Below are 20,810 nucleotides of genomic sequence, written 5' to 3'. Positions count from 1 at the left end.
GGGGTAAAATCGCTTAAATGTGAAATAATTCCAGTGTTTCATCTCTTAATAACTGCACTGTTTCTAAGCTGACTAGGAGATGATTTCCTCTGATGAACGACGACTATTTGGTACGATTATATTTAAATTTCAGGCCCAACAAACGTGAACAAACCTGTGATTACAGACACACAAGTCAGAAAACCTGATAAGTGAAACAAAATGAGGACAGCTGGAGAGACGACGTGGGGCTGCATGAGGTCAGAAGGTGATGTGGAGAAGACGGATTGTAAAAAACACAATTAATGCTTGTGGATAAACCAAAACAGTGGCTGATAAAATGACAACCAGTTTATTCCAGCATGAGAACCGTCCAACATACGCTGACAAAACCACACAAGAATTTCTCAGGCAGTATCGGCTGACTAAATATAACACCTGACTTGAATTCAGAAGAAAACCTCTGGAGCGTCTTAAAGAGAAATGTGAAGCAGCATAACCCGAACAGGAAGGAGCAGCTGATGGACCTGCAATGAACTGAAGAAATAAACGATGTGAATCACAGCTGTGACAGGTGGAGGAGTTCCTACTATGCATCTGTTAATCTGGTGAATCTAAACTTTCATTTTAAAGAGCAAATATTCTACTATTAAAAAAGAAAATCACTCAGAGAGCTCAGTCCTCCTCCAAAGCTGCTCATTCCCCCACATGTCAGAAATACAGCATTAGTTTATTATTTGTTGATGATCAGAAACCACAGCACCATTTATTATAGATGAAGCCACAAACACAACGACCTGCTCTGACTGCAGACAGGCGTGTGTTCTGCCCGTGTGTCGTTATGTACGGATACCGGATCAGGTGACTTAAATATGTAACTGATGGGACTCAGAAACACCCCCACAGTTTAATCAGCTGTTCCTTGGATCATTTCTGATGGATAAGTCCTGATAAGTCCTCAGAGGTGGATTTGTAGTAGGATCACAATCAGCTGATGTAGTGTTCACTGGTTGTCATGGTTACAGTGACACCGTGCTGCTATCTGGTAATGATACAGAAATCTGTAACTAATCCATGGATCCAGACTATAAGCTGCATCACTGCCAGAATCTGATCACTTGGTCCTTGAGTCATTTCTGACCTTCACTGGAAATTTCATCCAAATCTGTTGGTCTGTTTCAGAGGAATGTTGATAACAGACAGATTCATGTACGCCGATCATCAAAAAACTACACTGTTACTTGGTGGAGTAATAATGAAGGTCAGACAACGTAGAATCATTTGACATTTAACAGATTTTACAGAGTAGTGTACTCACTTCTGTTGTGTACTGTGTGTACCTGTACAGTGTGTGTGTGTGTGTGTGTGTGTGTACCTGTACAGTGTGTGTGTGTGTGTGTACACCTGTACAGTGTGTGTGTGTGTGTGTGTGTGTACAGTGTGTGTGTGTGTGTATCTGTACAGTGTGTGTGTGTGTGTGTGTGTGTACCTGTACAGTGTGTGTGTGTGTGTGTACCTGTACAGTGTGTGTGTGTATACCTGTACAGTGTGTGTGTGTACCTGTACAGTGTGTGTGTGTGTGTGTGTGTGTGTGTGTGTGTGTGTGTGTGTGTGTGTGTGTGTATACCTGTACAGTGTGTGTGTGTACCTGTACAGTGTGTGTGTACCTGTACAGTGTGTGTGTGTGTGTGTGTGTGTGTACACCTGTACAGTGTGTGTGTGTGTGTGTGTACCTGTACAGTGTGTGTGTGTGTGTGTGTGTGTACCTGTACACTGTGTGTGTGTGTGTGTGTGTGTATACCTGTACAGTGTGTGTATACCTGTACAGTGTGTGTATACCTGTACAGTGTGTGTGTACCTGTACAGTGTGTGTGTACCTGTACAGTGTGTGTGTGTGTGTGTGTGTGTGTACCTGTACAGTGTGTGTGTGTGTGTGTACCTGTACAGTGTGTGTGTGTGTGTGTACCTGTACAGTGTGTGTGTGTGTGTGTGTGTGTATATACCTGTACAGTGTGTGTGTGTACCTGTACAGTGTGTGTGTACCTGTACAGTGTGTGTGTGTGTGTGTGTGTGTGTGTGTGTGTGTGTGTGTGTGTGTGTATATACCTGTACAGTGTGTGTGTGTGTGTGTGTGTGTGTGTGTGTACACCTGTACAGTGTGTGTGTGTACCTGTACAGTGTGTGTGTACCTGTACAGTGTGTGTGTGTGTGTGTGTGTGTGTGTGTGTGTGTGTATATACCTGTACAGTGTGTGTGTGTGTGTGTGTGTGTGTGTGTGTACACCTGTACAGTGTGTGTGTGTGTGTACCTGTACAGTGCGTGTGTACCTGTACAGTGTGTGTGTACCTGTACAGTGTGTGTGTGTGTGTGTGTGTGTGTGTGTGTGTGTGTACACCTGTACAGTGTGTGTGTACCTGTACCTGTACAGTGTGTGTGTGTGTGTGTGTGTGTGTGTACACCTGTACAGTGTGTGTGTGTACCTGTACAGTGTGTGTGTACCTGTACAGTGTGTGTGTGTGTGTGTGTGTGTGTGTGTGTGTGTGTGTGTGTGTGTGTGTGTGTGTGTGTGTGTGTGTGTGTACACCTGTACAGTGTGTGTGTGTGTGTGTGTGTACCTGAGAAGCCCATATGAAGCAGCAGCATGTTGACTACTTCCTTGACGTGCTGTCTGTTGTAGATATCGGGGACCAATAGGATGCATCTATAATACTGGCAGAGACAAACAGGAAGTATTAATGTGTAGAAAGCGTTTTAAACATCCACTCCTTAGTGTGTACATACTGAAGAGTTAGTAAAGCACATACTACAGCATACTATAGAGCAGATTTTGAATCAGAAAGCCTCAGGCAGCTCCATATGAATGGATGAAGATAACATTAAATGAAAGATATTCAGATTTTTTTTTGTATTTTCAATATATTTGACTATATTTTTACTGTATTTTTCACCATATTTTTCTATATCTTACTGTGTTTTTTCTGTATTTTTACTTTATTTTCTCAAAATGTTTATTGTATTTTTCTATATTTATATTATATTCTATATTTTTAGTGTTTTTTACTGTATGTTTACTATATTTTTACAGAATTTTGTACTATATTTTTATTGAATTTTACTATATTTTTCTATATTTGTACTGTATTTTTTCTATATTTTACTGTATATTTTCTACATTTTTACTATACTTTAACTGTATTTTTGGCCATATTTTTTTACTGCATTTCTTCTGTATTTTTACTGTATTTCTATTCCAAATATATGGAGCTGCCTGAGTCTTTTGATTCAAAACCAGCTCTTTAGTCTGTTTTATTATGCACTTTATTATGTTTAAATGTCATTTCAGTTCTCATATCCTTTTATCTGTCTTCTTTCAGTGTTTATCGTTTTCTGGTTTCAACGCATTCGGCACCATCGGACTCCAAAAGGAACACAAATGAAGAACTGAAGAGGTCTCTCCTACCTTTAGATCTTTCAGAGGGATCTCCAGGTGCTTCTGGATGACGTGACTCCAGATGGTCTCGAGGTCGGCCAGGACGGCGGTCAGCGAGCCTCCAGGACCAGCGTGGAGGTTGAGCTGACCTCTCATCATGGGCCAGTGGACGTCGTAGCAGTCGGAGGAGTTCACGTACACAGCCTGGAGGATGGAAGGAGGGTCAGTAAAGAAGGATTAAGCAGCTTTACGTGGCTTCTTCACAGACGTGCACTGACCTCCTCTCCCACCAGATGTGGAGGATGATGACTCGTGTTGGTCCACTTCACCCTGGAGCTGCTGTCCAGAACGGCTGGACGGATCTGACAGTTATAGGCTCGGGCCTGAAACCACAGAAACATCACAACTGGTATCAGATATAGATTTAGAACAGTTCAAGCATTCAGCACTGATACAGATAGATTTATTACACTACCGTTAAAAGGTTTGTGCTCACTGAGACACGTCCTTGTTTTTTAAAGAAAAGCAGTTTTTTTTTACAATGAAGATAACATTAAATGAGTAATAAATCCAGTCCTGTATATGTACTACATTTTTACTGTATTTTTTTACTATATTTTCTCAAGATTTTTTTACTGTACTTTCACTATATTTTTACTGTATTTTCTACGAGATGTTTTCTATGTTTTTACTGTATTTTTTCTATATTTTTACTGCATTTTAATGTATTTTTACTACATTCTTATTGTATTTTTACCAGATTTTTACTGCATTTTTTCCTATATTTTATTGCATTGTTATTATATTTTTAGTATATTTTATTATATTTATACAGTATTTTCAATGTTCTTACTATATTTTTACTGTATTTTTTACTATATTTTTTATATATTGTTATTGTATTTTTTCTATACTTTTACTGTATTTTTACTGTATTGTATTTTTAATGTATTCTGTACTATATTTTTTGCTGTATTTTTACTGAATTTTAATACACTACCATTTAAAAGTTTGGGATAACTTAGAAATGTCCTTATTTTTAAAAGAAAAGCATTTTTTTTCAATGAAGATAACATGAAATGAATGATAAATCCAGTGTAGACATAGTTAATGTGGTAAATGACTATTGTATCTGTAAACAGCTGATTTTTAATGGAATATCTCCATAGGGGTACAGAGGAACATTTCCAGCAACCATCACTCCTGTGTTCTAATGCTACACTGTGTTAGCTAATGGTGCTGAAAGGCTCATTGATGATTAGAAAACCCTTGTAGTTATGTTAGCACATGGATAAAAGTGGGAGTTTTCATGGAAAATATGACATAATCTGAATGGCCACAAACTTATGAACAATAGTGTATTCTGAAGCATTTTGGAGAGTTTTTGAGTCAGTTTCAAAGTATTTTGGACAAGTTTAGAGTCAGACTGGACGTTTTTTTCCTGTTTTCTGGTGAGTTTGGATCAGTTTTTGTCATTTTCGATGAGTTTTCAATTAATTTACACAAGTTTTGAGTTATTTGGGTCAAATTATGAATCTTTGTGGAACATTTTGGAGTAATTTTAGTCAATTTTTGAGACAGTTAGGAGATGTTTTAGTCATTTTAGACAACCTGGACAGGTTTTGAATTCTTTTGGAGCATTTTTGAGATGTTTCAAACAAATTATTATTATTTTAGACGAACGGTGAGTCATTGTGGACAAATTTGAAGCCATTCCGGACCATTTCTAAGTCAGTTTGAGCTGGTTTCAAGGTAGTCTGAACCAGTTTGGAGTTATTTTGGACAATTATTGAATCATTTAGGACAATTCTGACTCATTCAGAGCAAGTCATTTTGGGCTCTTTAGAGGAAACCTGGACAGGATTTCCTTTCTGAGGCAACTGCAGGTAGAATTTATTTTAAAAAAAAAAGAGTAATAACCACATAAGGCCATCGTGTCAACATTAAGAATGAGTTGATAGACCGACCTGTTCAGCCGACACAGGAGTCCTCCGCACCCCGTTGGACATCTTCTTGGACCAGATGGCCTGGTCGACCATCTTCAGGCCATTTTGTCGCTGCTCGTTGCTCTCTGATTTCTGTTGGACAGAAGCCTAAATGAAACACGACTCCAACATGAAATGACTGAGAAGATGCTGTGATTGAGAGGTACATACGTTCAGACCGTCTCTCAGCAGCCAGGCGTCTTCATGTCTGGGCTGTCCACCCTGCTTGTGTCTCCGTGCGATCACATGAGGGACGGTGACCGGCAGAGTGTCTGTGGCTCGGCCAATACGAAGCATCCTGGACCCGGGGTGGACGACCACGATGAAGTTACTCTGGATTTGCTGTGAAAGAGGAAAAATGTCATATTTTCACCAGACCACAAATATGTGAACATTACAGCTGCAGTATATCATTCCAAGAATAGAACATTCTCTTTTAAGATGCATTTTACATTTTTTTTTTTTTTTTGCACAAAGTTACTTTTTAAATGTTGAATATGATCTTTTAAATTTCTCCCCTCATAGTCATTGCATCCAGTGGATGTTTTTCATTTTCAAGTTCTATAGCTATCTATAGTCTATCTATCGCTGAAATTTTTTTTAAAAATCTCTAAATTTAAATGATAGAATTTTGTGTCGTTTTTATTGTCTGATGTTCCGTTTGTTCTTGTCCTGTTCTTTGTTGATGCTACTCTGTGCATTTTTAATTGCCCTTCGGGATAACCTGACTTATAGACATTCAGTCACGATTTTATCTTCATTCTAGTGATTAAAACGCTGGTGTTTATTGTGGTTCTTACCTCCTGGGGAGGTTCTGGGACCTTCAGATATTTTTTTTTTAGCTTTTCTTACCTCCTGGGGGGTTCTGGGATCACCGGAGGAGCGATGGGTCTCTTCACTCCTCGCTGTTGCTCCTTCTCCTTCTCTTTCTCCTTCCCGTTATCCTGATCTTTGTCGGCCTGAGTCATCGCCACGCTTTTATTTTATCCACTAACTAGTCTGAAATAACGTCTTCATACACTTAAGTCGAACGCTTTAACTTTAAACCTCAAACTAAAGTCTTTTAGCCTCATGAGAAGCTGCTGCTGCAGCAGTACAAGCCACTTCCGTGTTTGGTCACGTGGCAAAAAGCGGCGATTTCTATTCGTCAACAGATTTTCGCTCATATCCTCTGAGACCCCGCCCATTCATTCTGTCCTCTGTAATGAGATCTGCTTTTGTTGTGTTTTTTTTCTCTATCTTTTGACTGATTTGAGCTGCCCTACTAAATCCTGATGTTTTCAGTAGAGGACATCTTGGTCTATCCATTGATATGTCATGTGATTGGGTGGGATGAGGGGAACTTTGTTTTCATGCTGAGACAAAACACAGACCTCCTGACTGTTGAGAGTTTTTATGTTCATGTTCAGCTTAATTTACTTTCTTAGAGTTTCATGAGGAAATGGATTGACATTTTTGTTTTCTTGTCGGCCTATTCTGATTTTCAAAGTGTGGCTTTTTTTAAATGGTAAAATTGTTTCGTTGTCCACTACAGTTGACATATTTTAATACAATTCTAAATTTCGAGTTGTTTTAGTTCCAACAACGCAGGAAATCAAAAAAAGTTCAACTGAAAGATATTTTTTTCCCTTTGGTTCTCAGGATATTACAGGAAATTTGCACAAATGAAGTGTAGTAACCTTCTTGGTTTCAGATGAGGGAGTGCCCCAGTCATCCGTTCTGCAAACATTATTTATATTACTTCTTATGTCATTTGCACATTTATGCATACCCTTTAAAATAAAATACTGACAGTCTTGTATATACTGTTGATTTTTTTCTGTATTTTATTTTACATATTCTTATCTTATTTGACCTTTATTTTACCTTCATTTTATACCCTGGTATTTTTTATTACCGAGACCTCCAGACACAAGAACAGCTTCTTCTCCACTGCCATCCCCTAATAAACAGCTGAGCCATTCCTCCACACCTGCATAATATACTGCAGTATTCCAGTGGATATTTACAGTATTTTTTGCACTATGAACAGCATTCTCTGCTTTTTGCCCTGTATTATCATTTAGCAGTTATGTTAAACTACAGTGTTTATATATTCCTTTCTAGCTTGTAAATATCTGCATATATTGTGTTAATTTATTTTTATTGCTATTTTTTTTTACCTTGTTACTCTTTCTATAGTTTCTTTATGTTTATTATTCTCTTTCCTTATTCCTGGGGTGACACCAACCAGATTCCTCGCATGTTGTGTACGTACTCGGCCATTAAAACAGACTCTGATCATTGTTATAGTTTATGAATGCATTCCTGGACAAATAAAGTCCACTGAAACATCTGTCTAACACACATATACATTTGTACATCATCTGAACTGTGTGCCATCATGCTGTAACCGTAGAGCGACATATTCTGCTGCTCCTCATATCTCTGGCAGACGGCCCAGTAGGTCGACCTGCTGTGATCAGCTGACAGCAGCGTTCTCTATCAGAGGATTCATTCAGAGAGAAGCTAGTTGAGCTGGATAACTTCCCAGTAACTGTTTAGGGCCTCTCAGAGTTTGCGGTGTGGGAGGAAACGATGAGAAACTGTCAACACAGAAAAGCCCCGCTGAGCAAAGGTGGGTGTCAGCTCAGGATCTTCTGCTGTGAGGAGAAAATTCAGTTTATCAGATGAAGAAATTACCCAGATCATTATCAGAGAGCATGCTGCTTTTAGCATGAATTAGAAAATGGATTCTGGCACAAAGCACCTCTTTCTTTTCATTTAATTTTTTAAAAAAGAAACAGACAAATACAACAAATTAATTCTTGCTTCGATATTTTGTACAAAAAGGGCAAACAGAAGTTGAAACAGTTTACATTCTCTACATGACAACAGACTAAAAGAGCACGTCTGAATAAATCAGCATGTCTTTGGAAAGCAGAAATTAGTAGCTTTGATTTTATTCCAAACCAAAGATTAAAAACACAGATAGTGCTGTTGCTCCTGTCATCGCTGTTAGCACCTTACAATAAGATATTGTTTATAAGAGAAATTATAAAGGAAAGTGCATATGAGACAACAAGCTTTTGTATCATTACAATTACTGCTATTTTCTAGTCATTATAATTTATTTGTTTTTTATATATATATATTTTTAAACTATTTTATTTCTAATTATGTATCTATTTTTTAATTATTTATCTGTTTTTTGTTATTACTATTATAACGATATTATTATTATTATTACTATTATTACTATTATATTATCTACTTAGGTTTTTATTATTATTTATATTTATTTATGTATTTATTTATTATTAGTATAATTTTTTGTTTTGATGATAAGACATGTATATAAAGTATGTACACAAAAGTAAATGATACATGTATGTGCTGTGTATTAAAATAAAAAAGTTTAATTAAAAAAAACACACAGATAGATTAAGTCATCAGATTAACATTCAGAAATTCCTCTAACAGAATTGGAGACCTCATCTCCTCAAACACCATCCTCCACCTCCCAGTGTTGTGTTCTCAGTCCACTCTTATGCTCACTTTTTCACATGACTGCACTCCTACTCACAACACAAACTACATACATAGATCTGCAGATGATCGCCGTGGTGGGGTGGATAACCATAACGATGAGGTCCAGGCCCTCACATCCTGCTGTCAGAACAATGACTTCCTCCTCAACACCAACAAGACAAAGGAGCTTGTGACTGACTTCAGGAAACACAAGAAGGACGCAACACATGCCAGTCACTGGACAAGAGGTGGAACAGGAGGGGAGTTTCAAGTACTGAGGTGTTGATCTCTCAGAGGATCCAGCGTTTGGAGTGACCACCAGTGAAGTGGTGAAGAAGACTGTTAGAGTTGAATTTGAGAATATATTTATCATAATCAAGCCCTAGGGCATTAACTGATTGTATATAGTGTCTTTATAGAATAATCTTCATTACATACCCACACACACACATCTTGCTCCTCTAGTCAGTATATTTCCACTCTTACAGCTTAGCACACCCCCTTGTGTAACTCGAGCTATTTCTTATCTTATGCTATGTTTTCGTTTCTGCTTGTGTATAAAATAAACTTCGTATGGGAGCAGTCTTTGTAGCTCGCACTAATGTGTCTTGTTACACTGTGCTGTTACCCTTGCAAGTAAAAAGTTACAGTCTCCGTGTCTTTCTGGTTCGGTGAATATCTTCATATGATATGTGGGAGCTCTCAGCGGAGCTACACTCTGACAAAGACCCAGCAGAGACCCTCAGAACATCTACCAACTTCTACCAGCACCCCATTTTCATTTCATTTATTGGATCAGGGACCATGCAATTATCATAGAACTGATGCACTACATATAGAGTGTATAGTGTTGAGCTAATTTTCAACTCCCGTCCCTGGTTGGACTTTTAGGATCATAGGATGTATGGTGTGGTTCTCCAGCTGCACCTGGTAGGAGAGGAGGATAATTGGTGCCTCCATCCGGCCATCTATCTGTCCTTCTATCCATCAACCTATCCGTCGGTTCATCTGTCTATCTATATATCTATCCATCCATCCATCCATCCATCCATCCATCCATCCATCCATCCATCCATCCATCCATCCATCCAATAACTTGTCTGAAACATCTCAAAAATGGTCCAAAAGAACTAAAAACTTGTCCAGGTTGTCCAAAATGACTCCAACGTTGTCCTAAAGGATTCAGAACTAAAATCTCCAAAATGTCTCAAGCATGGTCTAAAATGGCTCCAAAATGTTCCACAATGATCCATAATTTGTCCGAAATAACTCGAAACTTGTGTAAATTGATTAAAAACTCATCCAAAATGACAAAAAACGATCCAAACTCACTAGAAAACAGGCAAAAAATGTCCAATCAGACTCTAAATTGGTCCAAAATACTTTGAAACTGACTCAAAAATTGTCCAAAATGTTTCACAACACATTATCTTTCAGAAGTTTGGGGTCATCCAGACAATTCCATGTTTTCCATGACAACTCCCACTTTTATTCGTGTGCTAACATAACTGCACAAGGGTTTTCTAATCATCTGTCTGTCTATCTTTGTGTAAAAAATAAATAATTAACTGCACTGTTTACAACAGTAGGTAAAAATCAGTAGTCTGCTATGCACTAATCATCCAACCCATCTTCTTCCTCCATCAGTCACAACGTTCTCCTAGCAGATGTTCACACGGAGCTGATTACAGATCTCAGTGGTTGTGTCTCTTTGGAAGAGCTTGTCTGATTCCCCCTCAGCATCTCCACTGCTTCCTTTAACTTTTTAGCGCTCTTCTCACTGTAGGAGAATCCCGGTCTGAGCAGAAGGTCTGATATCTTCCTGTCACTCTGCCTTGCATCATGAAGACCCTTGCAGAGCTTCTTTAGATCCTTCATCACACGAAAAGTCCTGCAGGTCCTCAGCTCCGGCGCCAAGGTGGACGGCTTCTTGTCCTGCCGCTCGCCCAGCTGCACCACCCAGAACTTGGCCAGCTCGCCAGCGCTCTTTGCGTGGCTCGCCACCATGTTGAGGATCAGAGGGTAGAGGTCACGGGCTGCAGCCGGGATGGAGGGTTCTGGAAAGCTGTGGTGAGGAGGACACTGGACGGTCTGAGAGGAGAAGACAGTTCACTTTATTTCAGTTCAGTTATGTCTTCTAAAAACACTTTACATATAGGCAGGTGAAGAAGCTACAAATTTTAAACAGAGAAACCCAAAAAATCCCAAAAGAGAAGAAAATTCGATTCAGTTCACTTCAGTTACATTTTATTTATAGAGCACCAATTCAGAAGTGTGTCACCTCAAAACACTTAAAGATATTAAACCTAGAAACCCAACAAATGTCCAAAGAGAAGAGACCAGAAGAGACTCTCATCTATTTGCTTTTGTTCTGAAATGACACGTATTTTCATGGATCTATTTCTCATCATCACTTTATTGTAGCTTTGTAGCTCAACCAACTCCTCAACAGCAGCAACCACATTCTCACTGGTGTTTTACTCTACTGAGTTTAGGAAGTCCTTATTGTGCTTCTTCTGCTTAACCCGGTAAAAACCCACCGCCGATAATGTCTCACTGGTCTCTGAAACTAAATCATAGAATAAATAAACAAATGAAGTTGTTTATTATAAGTTCTTCCTTTGGTAGATCTAACAGCTGAACTCACTCATTCTTTCCACAATGGAAACCAAATATTCTTCTGAAAGTTCTTCTCAACTCCGTAGCAGAAGTTCCTATAAATCTGTGGTCCTTCTTCTGTTCAGTTCATCCAAACCAGCTCCATGGAGTTTAAGTCTGGAGACTGAGCTGCCATGCAATGTTCTCAACCATCTGGTGCTTTTTTCTTAAGGTGGCTCTACAGAGCTTGGACTGATGTTCTGGGTCATTATCTGCTGTAGGATGAACCCCTGACCAACTAGAACATACCAGAGGGTTCTGCATGGAGCTGCAGAATGCTGTGGTAGCCGTTTAGGTTCAGGGTTCCTCTCACTCCCTGGATCCAGCAGAACAGCCCCAGACCATCACACTTCCTCCTCCATGTTGGACAGCTGATGTCCCACACTGAGGAACCATCCTTTCTCCTACTGGACAGCTACAAAAACCCTGCTTATGAACCAAAGATCTCAGATTTAGATCCATCAGTCCATAATACCTTCTTCCAGTCTTCAGTAGTCCATTGGTGGTGTTTCATGGTCCATTCAAGCCTCTTTTTCTGATTCTGACGTCTTAACAACGGCTTTCTGCTGCAGCTCCACCTGTCAAACCTGCAGCTCCAAGTCTTCTCTTCACAGTTAAACTGAGACTTCTAATTGACGCTATATAAATAAAATTGAATTGAATTGAATTCCTACGACCACTATGAAGCTGGTTGAAGCTGTTGTCCTGTGACCTCCTACCACCAAGTTGATGACTCTTACAAACTGGTCTTCTGACTCCGTTGTGGCTTTGGATCTTCCAGACCTCTTCCTGTCAGAGTTTCCTCCAGTTTCTGACATTTTTTAAGTGTTCTGATAGTCTGTCTCTCTTCTATTGGTAATTGTCTTTTCCTCTCCATTTTTACAGCAACACACTACTTTCTGCAGTACTTCCTGTTCTAATAATGTTCTGGAAGGTTCCACAGTGTGTTCCATCACTACCTTATGCAGACAGAGGGTGGGAGTAATAATAATATAAAAGTGGAAGTTTTCATGGAGAACAGGTAATTGTCTGGATGACTTCAAACTTTTGAACGGTAGTGTATATACTCTGAGGCCCCCACCAACCCAAGGTCCTCCAGCGACCATTCGAGAAGCCAGGCTACCAGCCCAAGATCCTACATACACATGTTACTCTTGCTAAAAAATGTTTCTATATTTGGGTTCTACAGGACTGATTTTGGGTTTCCTCATATTACCAACATTACAATAAAAATAATAACCTCTTAGAGAGCAAATAAATGAAGGGAAACTGGAGCTTACCGTCTCCACTCCTGGACAGATGATGAGCACTCGGTCTGCCGCCTTCACCTGCTCCGCCAGCCATCGCATCGGCCCCAGCTCGGCCACCTTCCCCTGGTGCCACATGTCGAAGGCCACGCTGCAGCCGCCGTGCCACTGCAGGAACTCGGCCAGCGCCACCACGGCCCGCTGGAAGGCCGAGTTCTCAGCCGGGTAGACCACGAGGACGGGGACGGGAACCGCGTCGGGTAAGTTCTGGAAACCCAGTGACGCGGCAACGTTCGATCTATAGTTTTTGTCTGAGAAGTGAGAAAACGTTAAAGAAAAGACGGTTAGTTGTCTGCGACATCGACCAGCGGTGCCAAATCTGCAAGGAGAAGCCAAGTCTTGATTTGCTTTGTTGCTTCCTTCATCAAACTTCAGAATCTAGCATGTTTGCATTGCAAGATGACATTTAGCCAGGACAGTCATCAAAGCTAAGTTATTTTGCAATGTCACAGACAGATTGTTGTAGATGAAGCATGTTGCAAGTAGTTAAATAGCTCAGGACATATCCAGACATGTAAACAAGACTGGGAAGTTCAGAAGACATTCTCTAGAAAAGAGCATTTAAAAAAAGTAATTCAGCACAACTCGAAGAAGGATGCATTAAGTGGAGTTTTTGATTGCCTTTAAAAAGTGTTGTATTTACAGATCAGGTAGCAGGAACTCAGGATCGCCAAACCAGCCAGGCTTCCAAAAACTGCAACGATGACATCTTTTGTTTTCAGGCCTGCACAAACAAACAGAAAAATCTATGATGTAATCCTGAGGTTAAAATGATTCACTGACAGTGCGTTGAGTATCCTGAGTCTTAACTGGAGGCGTGGGCTCAGGAGTGATCTCAGCTACAACAGAAAGGTGTGATGAATGAACAGTGAGTAATGATAAGTATTTCAGTTAGCATTTATACAGTTTACTTGCAGGGTTGTTTTTTTTTTTGTTTTTTTTTTACCTTTGTTGTGTGGAAACTTTTTGCAGCTATGGACCTGTGACTTAACTCTAAGTCGACATACATCATTTTGTGCCTGGATTTTTGTAAGTGTGTCAATGAATGTTCTAAATCATTTACCTCTTATTGCCCCATGACAGGCAAAAACTGAATTAAAAATGAACTGACTTAAAAGGAAGTGTTTACCTTGAGAAGTTGTAACAGGCTCTGGTGTAACTAAAGGAAAAGAGGAAAAGAAGGGTTTAAACCAGGGGTGAGGTTCCACATTTACCCCTTATTGCCCCATGACAGGCAAAAACTGAATTAAAAATGAACTGACTTAAAAGGAAGTGTTTACCTTGAAAAGTTGTAACAGGCTCTGGTGTAACTAAAGGAAAAGAGGAAAGAAGGGTTTAAACCAGGGGTGTCAAACAGGTTCCACGTTTACCCCTTATTGCCCCATGACAGGCAAAAAACGGAATTAAAAATGAACTGACTTAAAAGGAAGTGCTTACCTTGAGAAAATTCAGCAGGCTTTGGTGTAACTAAAGGAAAAGAGGAAATGAGGGGTTTAAACCAGGAGTGTCAAACAGGTTCCACATTCAGTCCAGTCTGATCTCCAGTGGACCAGTAAAACCACAGCATGATAAACTATAAATAACCACAACTCCTCATTATAATCACAGCTATCTGGACCTGAACACTACAGTATTTTACTTTAGGATCAAAACAACAAAAGTCAGACAAAGACAAAAAACCACCAAAAACAAGACAAAATATGACAAAAACAAGAAAAAATGACAAAATATGAGACAAACAACTTGAAGCAAAACAAAAAAGACAAAAAGACAAAATTTTTTAAAAAGTTACAAAATGACAAAAAATGGGCAAACGACAAAAGTGAGACAAAAAAACAGAAAATGACAAAAACGATGCACAAAAGTACGAATAAAACAAAACAAAATTACAAAAACGAGACACAAAATGACAAAAGAACAAAGAACAATCTAGTATTTTACTTTCTAACCAAAACAACCTGTCATGGTGTAGAAATGATTTTAAATTTATAGTTTTTTCATGTCTTCTCTGTAATTTTTACACTTTGAGGGCCGGATTGGACCCTCTGGAGGACCACTTTTGGACCACAGGCCTCATGTTGGACACCTCTGGTTTAAACATTTTAATACCTTTCATGGTGTTTTATCTAGTAAACATCTTGTGTTTTGGTTTTCACAAAAATGTACAAACTCATTGTTCTGTAGTCGTAAAAACCTGTTTCAGTACAATGTCACACTGACTGCATACTTCAAAACAATAAACCAAAGAAATCCTCCATGCCTTTGCTTTTTGACAAGATGTAAATAAATAAAATAAAAAAGACCTTACCTTTCGGACGGGGGATCACTATAGTGGCGTACTTGTCAGGATCGTCGCTGCCCAGAGGAGGCAAAGGGAGATTGGCAGCTTGTATATCACAGAATCCATGGCTTGCTTTTACTAAAAAATGAAACCAAATTTTCTAGAGTGGAAAGAATGAGGCGATTATTGCAGCAGATTTAAAGTTTTCTGCATCTCTGATCCTTCTGACGGGACCATCATGTCAAAACCATGCTCTTTAAAGACACAAAAATGGATTATCAGGTCCAGGAAGCTGAATTCATGATACCTGCTTTAATTTGGCAAATCGTTCTATTTGGGCTGGAGGTGGGTTGTATTTACAGCGGTACTCTGGTTCCCCTGAAATCATGATCCGGGTGCTGTTCAGGTAATCAATGCTGGCTGTAGAGAGGAAATGACAGATTTATGAGAGGCTGTGATCAACTGCTCTGGATTCTGCTAGCCTTCAGTTTTAGTCACAGGGGTTAAAGACAGGACTAAATAAAGACTGTATAAATTATATAAACATATTCTTTTAAACCAGGGGTGTCCAACATGAGGCCCGTGGTCCAAAAGTGGTCCTCCAGAGGGTCCAATCCGGCCCTCAAAGTGTAAAAATTACAGAGAAGACATTAACTGCAGATTGTAAATTAGTAAAACTATAAATTTAAAATAATTTCTAGACCATGACAAGTTGTTTGGATCAGAAAGTAAAATACTAGATTGTTCTTTTGTTGTTTTGTGTCATTTTTGCAATATTTAGTTTTGTTTTTGTTGTTTTTTTGTCAGACTTTTCTCGTTTTGTGTTTTGGCTTATTCGTTATTTTGTGCATCGTTTTTTGTCGTTTTGTTTTTTGTCTCACTTATGTCATTTGTCCGTTTTTTGTCGTTTTGTAACTTTTTTCTAATTTTTTGTTTTCTTTCATTTGTCTCATTTTTGTCATTTGCCCATTTTTTGTCATGTTTCTCTATTTCTTTTGTCTATTTTGTTTTGTTTTGAGTCGTTTGTCTCATTTTTTGTCATTTTATTCATTCTTATCATTTTATATCTCGGTTCTGTAATATTTTGTCTTGTTTATGGTGTTTTTTTGTGTTTGACTTTTGTGGTTTTGATCCTAAAGTAAAACACTAGATTGTTCAGTTCCGGTTACCTGTGATTATAATGAGGAGTTGTGGTTATTAATAGGTTATTATGCTGTGGTTTTACTGGTCTGGTCCACTGGAGATCAAACTGGGATTACTGTGGAACGTGGACTAAGATGGGTTGGACACCTATGGTTTAAATATGTAATAATTAATATTTATCTCTTGTTGTACAAGAGTTTGAACACATTAGTGTTTGGCAGGTGATACAATGACATTTCTGAAAAGTACATTTTTATTATAGCAGCTCATATTTTTTGACTTTTTTTTTCTGATTTCCTTAATGAAATGCTTTCAATTTGTGTAGTTTTGGAGATTTTCATTTCTGCATTTAAGTCCCCTTACTTGATGGTAAAAGAGAGAAATAATTCTGCAATATACTGTCTGAATATAGGAAAAAAGTGTACGAAATAATATATGTACACAGACGATTAAACCTTCTTTATTGCCCAGTGTCCTCTCAACCAGATTGACCTATTTGTCATTTAAACAAAATACTGAGTGATAAATAATCCTCTCCTTAGTTATGGGATAAACACTGTAGGTTCAAATCACAGTTAATCATCAGTGATAATCAGTCAGATATTTTCTTCTAATTAGCATACACAGCTGTGAACAAAACAACACATTGACTTGTAAAGATCATATCATGGCAGTCTGGAGCTTCTGATGACTCATATAACTCTCGATTTAAATAATGCCCATGTGGTTCACTCATCAGATTTCGTTAGAACAGATTAAAGAGCTGTTTCACTACAACAACCAGAAAAATGTTTGGAGTAGGTGAGGTCCCTAACTTCAAGCATGGTGGTGGTAGTATCATGCTCTGGGGCTGTTCTGGTGCCAGTGGAACTCGTGCTTTAGACAAAGTAAGTGGAATAATGAAGAAGAAGAATTACCTCCATATTCTTCATTAAAACCTAAAATAATCAGCCCAAAGTTGGGTGTAGCCGGATGTTTCAACGGGACTCAAAACAAATGGTAAAGAAATGAATAAATCAGAATTAAGGTTTTAGACTAGCCATCCCAAATTCTTGTTTTAAACCCTAGTAAGAGACAAGTTAGTGTCAGAAAACCAAAAAAACTGCAGTTTAAGTGCACCATTCTGTCAAGAGCAGTCAAAGAATCAACCACAAACTGTCAATGGCTACCAAAAACATCCAGCTCAGGTGAAATATTAGCGTTGCTGTATATTTATTTTTGACCCAGCAGATTGTGTCGTAATTTCAGAAGACATATAACAAATCTATGAAAGAAGCAAATGATTGTTTTCTGTGACAAAGACACAGATAGAAAATTAGGAGTGATTGGAGTCAATGGAAACTCAACAGTGCCATAACATATCACTGCAAACACATAATATGCATGTTCACAACAAATTCTGTAGGTGTGATATTAAAGAATGTTGCATTATTTGTGTGCAGATGTCTACAAACTGCCTTAAAATCAACATCAAGTGATTTTCTAGGTTTCTGGTGTCACCTACAGTCGATGTTGATTGCCCAGCTAATGTTCAGCATGTCTCTTCCTCCCACCGTCACCAGCTTCACCTTCAGGTCCGCCAGGGAGGACGGGGCAGCGTCAGCGCTGACTGGGGGAAAATCTGGAACAAAAGACGACAGCGATGCTCACTGACATGAGACTTTTGTATATTATCATTTTCTGCTGTCTGTCTGCTGTTTGTTAATTTCGCAGCTGAAATATGTTGTATTCTATGTTTTACTTGAAACACCAGAGAAACGTCTTGAAATGAGCATTGTGAAGTCTACAAAGAAAATATAAAGATGCTATAGATAAAAAAGATTAAAGTCTTAAATGATATTCATTAGACTGTGGTAACTGTGCTATTTTATTTTTTGTAGATCTCAGCATGTCTTTTGATAGAGTTGATCACTACATAGTCTTAAACCATCTTCAGGATCTCCCTCCTACTTAGCAGACTTTTCTTTTTCTGTTTTAACTCCTCCTTTACTGCCACAATCACCTGTGGAGTACCTCAAAGTTCCATCTTAGGGCCCATTTTATTTTCTGTCTTTGTTTATGCTCCCTTTTTTCTCCATCAACATAAAGCCTCCATCCACCGTTATGCTGATGACACACCAATTTACTTTCCTCTTAATCTGAAAATCCATCTCCACCTTCCTCCAGGTGCAAAACAAAACCACAACAAGCAAAGCCAGCCACTTTGGGATGCTGACAACAAACCTGCTTACCCATAGCAGGAGCCTTGGTGTCATCTTTGTAACTGAAATTTGATAAACACATTAATTTTGTTGTAAAGGGATGCTACTCTTGCCTGCCCGAAGAGCTCAAACCTGCAGAGTCAGTAACTTCTTTTATATCACTTCTGAAAACCCACTTTTACAGACTTACTTTTATGTGAGATTTACTTTTAGTTTAATCTAGTTTTAGTGTTTTATTCTGTATTATGTCCTGTTTATTTTAGATGTTCTCCCTGGTTTTATTTGACTTTTAGCTGCCTGGTTCTTTGGTGTGATGTTGTCTCTTTAATTCTTTAATTCTCTATTTGTTTTTGACTTTTAATTTTAACCTTTAGTCTTGTTCTTTAATTTTCAAACTGCCTAGTTCCCTTGTTTGAGTTGCGTGCTAATCTAGCTAATTATTCTATCGCTACTGCTCTGACTTGTCTCCTGTATCTTGTCTGATTGGCTCTGCGTTTCATGTTTTAACTGTAAAGATCTTTGTGAATGCTTTTCTCAAGGCGGCTATAGAAACAAAGTTATTATTACGACTCTTAACTGGGGAACATTGCTAAACTGAATCCATCCTCTATCTGAATGATTGATCATTGCATTAGTCTCCTTCACTTCTCTTGGATATATTTCAGGTGTTTGGGTTCTCTATCTCTAGGCCTTTCACATCCTCAGAGCTGCTGCTGGAAACTGTTTAACGATTGAGGCTGGTGCTTTCTGGTGATGGTGCAACTCTGAAGCTCTGACCTTAATCTTTTAATCAAATGTTCCATCTCCATGGACATTTTTTTTAAAGAGAAATGTCAAAGATTTACATGTTTTCAATGGCTTTTGGTTGTTCCTAATGACTGGAATATTTTAGCATTTAATGTTTATTTTATTTTAAAATTAGTTATGCTTTTGGTTTGGCATTTTATTTTGCTCAGTTTTAGAAATGGATTTTACAAGCCTTTTTGGTTTTGTTGTTGGCTGACATGTAGCAGGTCTACCAACCACAAAAAATAAAATAAAATAATGTATATAGTAAATGAAAAATACACATAAACATTCAGTGGCACTTTTGTTGTTCTCTTCATTGGTCACCAAATAGTTTGTGGGACAACACTGAAGCTAAAGTTTTGTCTTCAACTTTAAGTTAAAATACAGAAACATTAATGTCAGATTTCTCTTCTTGAGTGTAAATAATAAAGAGTGGCCTGGTTTATGCACAGCCCTCAGTCTCAATACTTTATTAATATTATTAATATTGCTTTAGACAACAGTCACATCTCATAATTGTTCAGTACAGAAATGTGTTTTTTTTCTGTCCTCTTAATATGTAAATACATATGAAAGCCATAATAATAAGCATGACGTATTTATTAAACGACTAAATGGTGGAGCGGAAGTCAAGCACAACAATAAGTTCAAATTAACAATGAAAATAAAACCCATGGTAAAAGAAATGTTGACAAAAACAAAAAAGAAAACTTTCGCTCAAAGGGAGAGAACGACTTTAGAGATGATACTGACACCTACAACCCCGAATACAAACAAAAGAACTGAAATCATATTTAAGGAAATCAGTTTGTGAAAGCAAAACACTGCTAAGAGAGCAACTTTACTCTGATTACTAGCAGTCATGTGAGACTTTATGACAATTTTTTCCTGCATCTCTTCACCTGTTACACAAATTACCACGACATTAAATTATTATTGAAAATAAAATGAGCATTAATGATAAAACGAGCAACTCCGGTGTAACATCCTTGTCATAAGAAACACCTTCACATGATCATAGCTGTAAATGAGCATAAATGAGGATAATTCTGAGGTATAGAGTTTAAGAACACAGATTAAGCCGTCCTGCACTAATTGTGATATTAATGTCTCACATTTCATATCCATATTACTCTGAAATAACTTGTAATGATCAGGTTAGAATCTAAAAACGACCCTAACAAACATATGTGATAATAAATAAATATTAAAACACAATCCTACCATGACCTTGAAATTCTTCACATTCCGCTTTCTGCAAAGACAGAGAAATACGGAAACAGATCACCTACGTAAAATCACCATAACAATTAATAGTTCACTTGTAAAATCTTACAATTAACTTACAATTTCTTGCGATGCCACCTGAGCTGCGACACAGGAGGAGAAAATGAGGATGAATGCCCACATCATCAGCCTTATTCCAGGAAAAAGTTAATGTACGCACTTAAAGAAAAAATACAGCTAAACTGCCCTTTCTATGATGTGCTGCAGAACATCCCAGCTTCAGTGCACTTGTTGAATGAA

The 20,810-nt window shown here is 38.2% G+C and overlaps 2 protein-coding genes across 2 annotated transcripts in view; both read right to left on the bottom strand.

Annotated features, from left to right (window-relative positions):
• Window positions 1-6,528, bottom strand: part of actr8 (actin related protein 8) — a 10,802-nt gene extending 4,274 nt beyond the window's left edge. Inside the window, exons 1-6 of the mRNA XM_051949014.1 lie at window positions 6,258-6,528; window positions 5,566-5,748; window positions 5,377-5,487; window positions 3,688-3,792; window positions 3,440-3,613; window positions 2,595-2,688 (exon numbers count right to left, since the gene is read on the bottom strand). Of these exons, the coding sequence (XP_051804974.1) occupies window positions 2,595-2,688; window positions 3,440-3,613; window positions 3,688-3,792; window positions 5,377-5,487; window positions 5,566-5,748; window positions 6,258-6,362 (772 nt within the window). The 5' untranslated portion in view covers window positions 6,363-6,528. The remainder of the gene's footprint in view (window positions 1-2,594; window positions 2,689-3,439; window positions 3,614-3,687; window positions 3,793-5,376; window positions 5,488-5,565; window positions 5,749-6,257) is intronic.
• A 2,114-nt stretch (window positions 6,529-8,642) lies between these two features.
• Window positions 8,643-20,755, bottom strand: LOC110957349 (uncharacterized). Its single transcript, XM_022203318.2, has 11 exons — window positions 20,631-20,755; window positions 20,508-20,538; window positions 17,798-17,914; window positions 15,458-15,570; window positions 15,178-15,310; window positions 14,307-14,336; window positions 14,150-14,179; window positions 13,999-14,028; window positions 13,513-13,593; window positions 12,843-13,120; window positions 8,643-10,995 (listed from the first exon to the last, which is right to left on the bottom strand). Exons 1-11 carry the CDS (start codon window positions 20,694-20,696, stop codon window positions 10,576-10,578), a joined length of 1,329 nt encoding a protein of 442 aa, XP_022059010.2. The 5' UTR covers window positions 20,697-20,755; the 3' UTR covers window positions 8,643-10,575.
• Between the last annotated feature and the right edge of the window lie 55 nt (window positions 20,756-20,810).

Source organism: Acanthochromis polyacanthus, chromosome 6 (assembly GCF_021347895.1).
Source record: "Acanthochromis polyacanthus isolate Apoly-LR-REF ecotype Palm Island chromosome 6, KAUST_Apoly_ChrSc, whole genome shotgun sequence".
Taxonomy (NCBI): Eukaryota; Metazoa; Chordata; class Actinopteri; family Pomacentridae; genus Acanthochromis; species Acanthochromis polyacanthus.
This window is presented reverse-complemented; position numbering and strand designations above follow the sequence as displayed.

Bases quoted from the DNA above. Each gene is read 5' to 3' on its own strand.
- LOC110957349 (XM_022203318.2), bottom strand. From the start codon at position 20,696: ATGATGTGGGCATTCATCCTCATTTTCTCCTCCTGTGTCGCAGCTCAG. The intron at 15,571-17,797 runs GTAGGTGACACC...TCCTCTCTACAG, and splicing joins CTGGGCAATCAACATCGACT to CCAGCATTGATTACCTGAAC. The intron at 13,594-13,998 runs GTAAACACTTCC...TTGTTTGTGCAG, and splicing joins GCCTGTTACAACTTCTCAAG to GCCTGAAAACAAAAGATGTC.